Here is a 9,231-nt window from a genome sequence, read left to right as displayed (position 1 = left end):
CTCCGAGTCTCCAGTCACGGCTTGCAACCAGCTTGGAATAAAGGGAAACCCAAACAGTGTTTAGGTACCTAAACATACAATTTGACAGAACAATTTAGGGACAATGACACAGCTTAACAAGGACAAGGTTGACACAGCTTAACAAGGACAAGGACCACTATCATACTTTACTCTTTTGATTTGAGAACATTATATACTAGGACAGATGATTGTTATTATTGTACAAACGCGGGTTATCATTTTGGACTGAACAAGTGGGACTCTTGATTTTGAGAGCAGGACAGATGATCATATATTGTACAAAAGCGGGTCATCATTTTGGACTGAGCAAGACTAAAACAGTGGGGCAACCAATATCAACCCCAACCAGGGATCCCGCAGCCAAATATTACAAAGCCAAACAGCACTGCACCACAAGCATCATGAACAGAACAGTCGCAATAACACAGCCCAGCGATAGAAGGATTCAGGTAAGGTTGCCATAAAGCAACACAAAGTGCACAAATCCAAAGCATAATTCAGATAACTTTCGAATATGCAAATACTATGTTCACACGACCATGGACAAACAAAACGAATATGCAGAATTAAGTCTCAAAATCCCACGGGTAGGTAACTTGTTATGATGCAGGATAAAACAGATGATAGATCCTCTTTCCTCAAGACAGGTTCAGCCACACTACTACTCAAAACTTAACTAGATCTCATGCCGCTCACTGTGTCACGCCGAGCCACTTTGTGAAGTTCTCAAACTCGGTGTAGTCACTGTCTGAGATCATGGTCTTGTACCATGCCTTGCCCGCAGCCTTGACCTTGGCAGCCTCCTCCTACAACAAACCAACATGTAATGTTAGGTACATGGTTATCAACAAAACAAATGATGCTTCTGATATATACAGAGTGAATCAACAGCGATAGGATCAGTCATGTCTTTTCAAGTGCTGACTGAAACAAATAATCTGAATTCTGAACAAGACTGACCATACACAAATATAGGACTATGCAGTCAAACAAATTTGGCCAGATGGCACTAGGATGTGGGGTATTTCAGGAAATTTGGGGAATAATTTAAACCATCATATAGCATTCATTGTAATAACCAACATTCCAAATGATTAAAATATTAATCTCAATCACATAGTAGTGATGTCCAAATGTCACTAGTTCAAAGCAAAAACTCAGCAGGTAACAAGAGCTATCAAACTAATATGTTCAACAGAAACAACCGCCATGCTTAGAATGGTTACACATTTAGATCACCCAAAGCCAAGAGTGATCACAAAATATTTCCAAGAGTACAACAATAGTATATTACTAGCATTTCTCCAGCCATCTAAAGAAACATAATACAAGTAACACAAAATGCCTAACAAAACTTAACATGGACAACAAACACACTGAGCTAGTAAATTATCTATCAATTGTACAGTACAGAACAACATAGAGTAATTCTGGATACAACATTAAACCAATACACATGACTAGACTCACAGAACCACTACTGCAAAAGCATATGAAATGGAATAATTCATGTGTGGTGTTCTGTAACTAGTTAAAGTAAAGCATGGCATAATTTGCAACATTATCACAAATGTGCTACAGCAAACAGGTTAAAGCTACACACCAGTATTCACTAGACAGCAGATAGAACATAAACTGTACTAGGCCTCACCAGTAATAATCAAACCACAAACTACTGAACTAAAAAGATCCCATCTAAGTTAACAAATCCAGTACTCATAACAGAAATGTAAGAGAGCAAATTATCATACCGGGCTAAGCTTGGTCCTCTTGGAGTCGAGCTTCTCCTTCCGGGCCTTGACACGGGCAGCCTCAGCAAGGGTGGCCATCTTCCGGGCAGTGCCGAGGTAGGGGTTGAGCTTGAGCACAGCAGCCATGTTCTTGAGCGGGTTCTTCCGCTTTTCCCTGCGCTTCACCTCCTTGTTGAGTGGCTTCACCACAGACTGCACCTCGTCAGAGTTGATGATCCTGCCCAGGTCAGCGTTGGTCATCTTGGGCCTTGGCAGAACGAAGCCCTTCTTCTTCTGGGACGGCGCGTCAAAGCTCCCATACACCTCCTCAAGCTTCTTGAACGCGCTCTCGGTCCAGATCACAAAGCGCCCGAGGTGGCCACCGGGGGCGAGGTCGAGCAGGTTGAGGCGCTCGACGTTGGCGACATCCACACCGGGGAGGTTGCGGAAGGCCTTGACGACCTTGGAGCCCTCGGTGCCGTAGACGATGAGCGGGCCCTTGCGGTTAATGTAGCGGCGGTTGCGCATCTTCCCCTTGCCGGGGCGGATGGCGACGGAGTCCTTGGCCTTCTCAGCATCGGCGTAGGCGCCGATCTGCTTGAGGATCTTGAGCGCCTGGGAGGTCTTCTCGATGGACTCCGCCGAGTCGGAGATGACCAGGGGCATCTCGGGGACGGTGTCGATGCGGTGGCCGCGCGCCTGGACGAGGGCCGGGACGGCGGTGGCGGCGAGCGCGGAGGCGACGGCTACGCGGCGGAGGTTGATGTTGACGCGGTGGTGCCACTTGCGCCAGATCTTGGTGGGCGCGAACATGCGGCCGCCGCGGCACATGTTGCCGAAGGCTCCCTGGCCGGCGCGGTGGGTGCCGCCGCCGGGGACGCGGGGGATACGGGACACGGCGCGGCCGGTACCCCAGGATTCGGCTGACGTCTGGTGGCCAGCGCGGCGGGAGACGGCGTAGGGCTGCCGCTTGTTGCAGGACAGCAGCTTGTGGGTGAAGCGGACCACGTCGGGGCGGATCGGCGCCCCGAAGACGGGCGGTAGGGCGATGCCGGGGGCGTCGGTCACCATGTCGCCCTCCAGGGCCTTCACGGAGACGAGGGGGCGGCTGAAGGCGACCATGGCGACGGCGGCGGCTGGGGTTTGGGCGGCGCGGCGGCGGTGCGAATGGAGGCGGGGCGCGAGGGGAAGAGGATATATAGGTGGAGGTGACTAGGGTTTGTGTGCGGGGGTTAGCTGGAGCGATCTGTTCCGTTGGTTCGAAATGAGCGGTGGGATTTGAGGTAAATTGGGTGGGCTGGGCCTGGAGATCTCTGTTATTTGGACTGGACCATGCTGCGGTGCTGCCATAGCCCATAGCCCCTTTTTGGAGCCGAAGGGCACGTAAAGGGGCTCGTGTGCTAAAGAAAAAACGGAAATGGGCTCGTGAGAAGGAAGAGCTGGACAGCAGCTGGTTGAACATTTATGTGAAATTCAAGAACAGGAGCCAGGAGACAGCCTGCCGTAGCCCGTAAGCTATGTATGGCAGGCACCACGTGAGATGACTTTTGCTTAAAAAAAAACCTTTTTTTCAAAGTCCATTTTTTACCGCACTGTTTCATGGAAACATTTTTTCTGAGCTAACAAAACCTCAAGTGGCACGGGTCCTAGGCAGGCGCAAAGATAGCCAAAGATTAATATTGATGCAGTTATATTAAATAATTCAAGTATAGCTGCTTGTAGCGGTGTGGCCTGTGACTTGAGTGGAGCCTTCCACTGAGGGCCTCTGTGGAGGTAACAACAAGATTATCAGTTGCCTCGGTTAAGAACAGACGGAACGGGTTGTTGGGGCCTCATGGCCATATATATATTATCCAGGAAATCAGAGAAAGAGCAAAGGGCTTCAGAAGGCTGATTTTATTTTATTCAAGAAGGAATATAAACACAATCCAATGTTGATGCTCACAACTTAGCTACAAGATCTTTGTATGATGTAATAGGCACTACATAGAAAAAAAAGGTTTTTAGAGGCGGCTGGTAACACTATGTAGGGACGGTTTTGCCAGCCATCCCTATAAAAGGACGGCTACAAATCACTGATTTATAGGGGCGGCTAGTGTTATCAGCCGCTCCTACAAATCGATTTGTAGAGGCGGCTGGATATTGAGCCGTTCCTACAAATCAATTTTCAGAAATCATGAAAAAGGGAAAAAAAAAACATTTTTTTTATCCGAGGAGGACCCCACCGGCAGCCACACACACCCTCACTCTACGGTTGTAGCATTTTTTCATGTCTCTACGGTTGTAGCATTTTTTCATGATTTTTGCACACTTTGCACCGGCCGGGTTTCAAACCCGCGACCTCTCGCTCGCGCGTAAACTCCTCCACCACTGCACCTTATGATCATTTGTGTCTACGTTCAATTTTGGTTCCCCACATATTATACAAAACTGAGCATAAATTGATTATTTGAGGCCCTAAACTAATTCAAATGAAAAAGTTGTCAACTATAAAGTTTTATAACTTTTCAAGATCTACAACTTTCATTTTAGTAGTTTCTCCATCCGAGGTCGTTTATAAAATTTAAATTTCAAATTTGAGAAATTCAAACGTAGTTTTCGATGGCAAGATGATTTCAAATAAAAAAGTTATCAACTACAAAGTTTTATAACTTTTTGAGATCTACAAATTTCATTTTTGCTGTTTGTCCATCCGATGTCATTTAAAAAATTCAAATTTCAATTTTTTTGAAATTCAAATATAGTTTTCCTTGACAAGATGATTTCAAATTAAAAAGTTGTCAACTATAGAGTTTCATAACTTTTCGAGATCTATAACTTCTATTTTGATCATTTATTCATCCGACATAGTGGTAGTTACATATCCCTCTTATTGTTTATGAAACTATAAGAGAGAGATGTAAATTTTGTGAACAATATTATTACCACTTTATCGGATGAAGAAATGACCAAAATAAAACTTGTAGATCTTGATAAGTTCTGCAACTTCTATGTTCATGATTTTTTCATCTGAAATCAAATAGTGTTCCAAAATAACGTTTGAAGTTGTTATTTTTTGAAATTCAAAATTCAAATAGATAAAACACAGTCACATGAAAAGATGGATAAAATAATAGTGGTAAAAACACAATAAATTGATAGGACATGATTTTAGAAATTTTTAGAAAAAAAAATCATCAAATTTGAAGTTAGTACGAGGGAGAAAGACTAGTTACAAGTTTTAGCCAAAGATTAAAAAGAGAAATTAGAGTTCTTCGACAATTTCAAATTTTAATTTCAAACAGTAAAGTAGTAAATGATCTCAACTGAAAAAGTTGTCAACTACAAAGTTTCATAACTTTTCGAGATCTACAACTTTCATTTTGATTGTTTCTCCATCCGAGGTCGTTTACAAAATTTGAATTTTAGTGCTTAATTTTTAATACTCGGCGTCTATTTGTAGAGGCACTTCAATATTGAGCCGTCCCTACAAATTCGATTTATAGGGGCGGCTAGATATAGAGCCGCCCCTACAAATCGGGCCATTTGTAGGGGCGGCTGATAACACTGGCCGCCCCTATAAATCTATTTGTAAAGGCGGCTCATTTGGCAACTATTTGTAGGGGCGGCTTAATATAGAGCCGCCCCTACAAAGAAAGCAAGGCGTTGCTACAAATTATTTTTTTTTAGTAGTGAGGAAGGCATGCTTGTTTTTTTTATTCGCGAGAAGGCAACTGTAATTCATATGTAGAAGCTGCCTAAGCATAAGGCAATGTTCTCCTAAAAAATAATATAAATAAAATGCTATAGTTTTTTGCCCCAGAAAAGAAACTAGCAATCGCTCTCAACATCCCTGAGTGATCTGGGTTTCAACATCCATGATATGTATATTGTTTCCAGTTTTATGTTATATACTCCCATCTACAGGGAAAAGAAAGATTAGAGAGAAAACACATCGTGCCTCTTTTTTGCAGGAATAACTAATTCCGTTACACTTGGTATCTAGCTACAGTATGCCAAGGGAAAGTGATTTGTGTTTCCTATGCTTTTCCCATGAAAGTCCTCCAACCGGTGCCCAGTAGCCACATGCACCCAAACTTGGTACTTAATTAGTCTAATCCGAAAGGATACTAATAATGCAAGAGAGGAAACATTGGAACGATCTTTGCAGAGCTATTCACCCTAGCTCTCTCATGACATTGAGAGCAACTGAACGTTCCAATGGCTCACCCTAAGCAAGTGTTTGGCATCCATGCGATCTCCTGCTGCCTTCCAAGCCTACACCAACATACATAGTAGCTTGCAGTAAACATACAGATGCTATTTTTCTTCCAAAACATGAGCATAGTGTGATCTTTCGAGACTAATTCCTTGTGAGCAATATATTAAGAACACTCTTGTTTTTCTTCCTCTACATTTTCCTCACCTTCCAAAGACATATTTATATACCATAATTGGAGGATAGGAGCCCAACTCATGAGTCAACAACTCATATAGAAGGTCAGGCAATGTGACTTAAGAACTCCACATGATATCAAGATGAGTTAATGAAATAGGTTGGACACTAATGAAAGGGAAGTTAATCCTTCTAGTATAATTCAGGTACAACTGGTTCTACGAAGCATTCGGTGCATTTATAAGCTATTCGTCGAAGTGACATGACTGTAGGTGTAGCAGTGTGGTTATAAAGAAACCAACCTGACATCTTGTGATTTGTGATAACTAAAGACGGATTTGATCTCCATGGGGTTAGCACGTCAGATATCTGGACTCAGATGGTGACAGCATTCAACGAGCCATGTATTTCCTCATTCCTCATATACTTGTAGTCTTGTAGAAGCATTATTGTTTTAGTTCTGATGTGACTATGTGAGTACAAGTTGGTTCAAGATTTCGGCCATAGGGGGGGGGGTGATGACATCTATCATATGATGGATTAGACATGTTATGGTTTTGTTAAGCCCAAATAAGTAACATTTTGGTTGGGAACAACTGTGCGTTGGTCAAAATAAAGAAGCTAGCAAGAAAATGTTGTATTTGCCCCTATTTTTGAATGTATTTCAGTTTTAATAGGGAAACCATTGTGCCTTTTCCTATTGAACATACACATTCCATTATGCTTTGGTGCACAAAACTGCTAGCCATCTAATAATTATGCACCCAAACAAGAGCCTTGATCTACTTTGCAGCATTCTTTTAGCTAGAACAACAAGGATATCACAACTACATGTCCCACCCCTTCCCACACAACTTTACCAAGCAAGGGACACATGTGGGACATTGCCACAAGCCATATAGGCAACCGTGACTTGTGATTGCCACACCAGCCCACAAGGGTCGTCACCATGCCATCAGACACCAGCCACCACACCCCCACATCCTCCTATACCACAACCAAAACAAAAGGTAGTGCATGTGACCAATTCGCTGCCATAATGTCAGGCTAGTGGAAGGTGGTTTATTGCAGAGGACAGCCACAACATCACAACACCGAGCTTCACGATGGACGATCTGATGCTAAAAGTAGATATAGCAACAAATGATTTGTCGCTAAAAAGTTATAGTGACAGACTTTATGCAGACAGTGTAAGAGTTGTCGCTAAAAAAACTTTAGCGAGAGACAACACTTTTACAAATAGATCATCAGTTGTGTGCAATATTTATAGCGACAGACAGTCCACCACTACACTTTAGTGATAGATAATCCATAACAATCTTTGGCGACAGATAATTTGATGCTATAAATGCTTTTAGCGACTGATGGTTCAACGGGATCATTTAAATGGCTTAAAAATAAAAGTCCATTTGGCTGCAATTTAACATAGAAGTCCAATACCACATCATTGTGCATATTTGCCATACAAATAGATTCATTCATGACCAAGTCCAAACATTCATAGAGACGCACATATGTGATCAGATTAGCCTTACAAACATGAAACATTGATTCATTAATGATAAGTCCATAGTATCAGGTACCATCACACAACACTATATCCAAAAGAGCTTTCAGTGTCAAGTCATCCTTGCTACCTAGCACCTAGCAGACCCTGAAACCAAAACCTAACATGCAATCAGTATGCTAACATAGATCCATGGTCAAAAGAGAAAGAAGCTAACAAGAAAACATTGTGTTTTTCTTCCTGTTTTACAACTTATTTTAGTTTTAACAGGAAATTTGTTGTGCCTTTTCCTATTGAAGTTAAACATATGTATTCTATAAAGCTTTGGTGCACAAAACCGCTAGCCATATGACAATAACTCTATATGCACCCAAACGAGAGCCTTGCTCTACTTATCAGCACCATGCTTAGCTTGACCATGGATAGCACAACTACATGTTCATGTTTAACCTGTTCAAATAATAATGAGTAAAAAATACAGGAAAACATTAAAACTTAGTTTGTTATGTTACATTAAACTATGCCTTATCCATGGATCTAGGCACTACGCAACACACTAGGTCTGAGTTGGAAAATATGCTCTCAAATAATAATGAGTATTATGCATGCTCATTTTCTCCAATAGCCTCCCAAACCTAGACCTACATTTGATGGATGCTTTGCCTTGGAGTTGGAGCCATGCAATGCGTGGGACAATCATATACTCACATTAAAAGCCCCCAAGAAAGGGAACTAAATATTATTTTAGTTCAGATGGGAGTACAAGGTGATTCGAGATTTGATCTATATGGCACACATGTTCGAGACCTCAATTATCATATGAGGTAGACATCATGTGGTTTGTGTTACAATGTCCAATAAGGCCTCATTCGTTTTGTCTCAAAACTCAGGGGGTTGAGAGGGATTAAATCCCCTACAAGTCAAAATCCTTCTCAATCCCCCTCGTTCAGTGGCCACATGCACCCAAACTTGGTATAATTAGTAGCCTAATCCAAAAGAATGCAATAAAATTGGGGGCTTGTTCGGTTGTCCAGGAACAATTGCCTAGAATGGGAATGATTGGCTAATTTGTATAACCTTGCATAATCTGCAATAGTTCCTATGCTCAATCCTGGACAACCAAACGAGCCCAGTAGAGGAAGCATGGGAACATTTTCTGCAATGTCATTCATCCTAGCTCTCTCACCGAGATCATGAGCAACTGAACGTTCCTAATGGCTCACCATCATCCCATGTTTGGGATCCATGTGATCTCCTGCTGCCTTCCAAGCCTACACCAACTATCCATAGTAGCTTGCAGTAAACATACATGTGCTCTTTTCTTCCAAAACATGAGCATAGTGTGATCTTTCGAGACCAATTCCTTGTGAACAATATGTTAATAAGAACACTCTTGTTTTTCTTCCCTCTACATTTTCCTCACCTTCCATATATATATATATATATATATATATATATATATATATATATATATATATATATCACCATTGGAGGATAGGAGCCCAATTCATGAGTCAATAACTCATATAGATGGTCATGCAATGTGACTTAAGAACTCCACATGATATCAAGATGAGTTAATGAAATAGGATGGGCAC

At 42.1% G+C, this 9,231-nt stretch overlaps 1 protein-coding gene across 1 annotated transcript; it reads right to left on the bottom strand.

The window, feature by feature from the left end:
• Window positions 1-497: 497 nt before the first annotated feature.
• LOC136549456 (large ribosomal subunit protein uL4z-like) lies at window positions 498-2,933 on the bottom strand. The gene is made up of 2 exons (XM_066540740.1): window positions 1,773-2,933; window positions 498-827 (listed from the first exon to the last, which is right to left on the bottom strand). The coding sequence occupies exons 1-2, from the start codon at window positions 2,871-2,873 to the stop codon at window positions 714-716; spliced, it is 1,215 nt and encodes a 404-aa protein (XP_066396837.1). The 5' UTR covers window positions 2,874-2,933; the 3' UTR covers window positions 498-713.
• Between the last annotated feature and the right edge of the window lie 6,298 nt (window positions 2,934-9,231).

This window comes from Miscanthus floridulus, chromosome 4 (assembly GCF_019320115.1).
Source record: "Miscanthus floridulus cultivar M001 chromosome 4, ASM1932011v1, whole genome shotgun sequence".
Taxonomy (NCBI): Eukaryota; Viridiplantae; Streptophyta; class Magnoliopsida; order Poales; family Poaceae; genus Miscanthus; species Miscanthus floridulus.
Note: the sequence above shows the minus strand (reverse complement) of the source record. Positions and strands in the feature narration are given on the sequence as shown.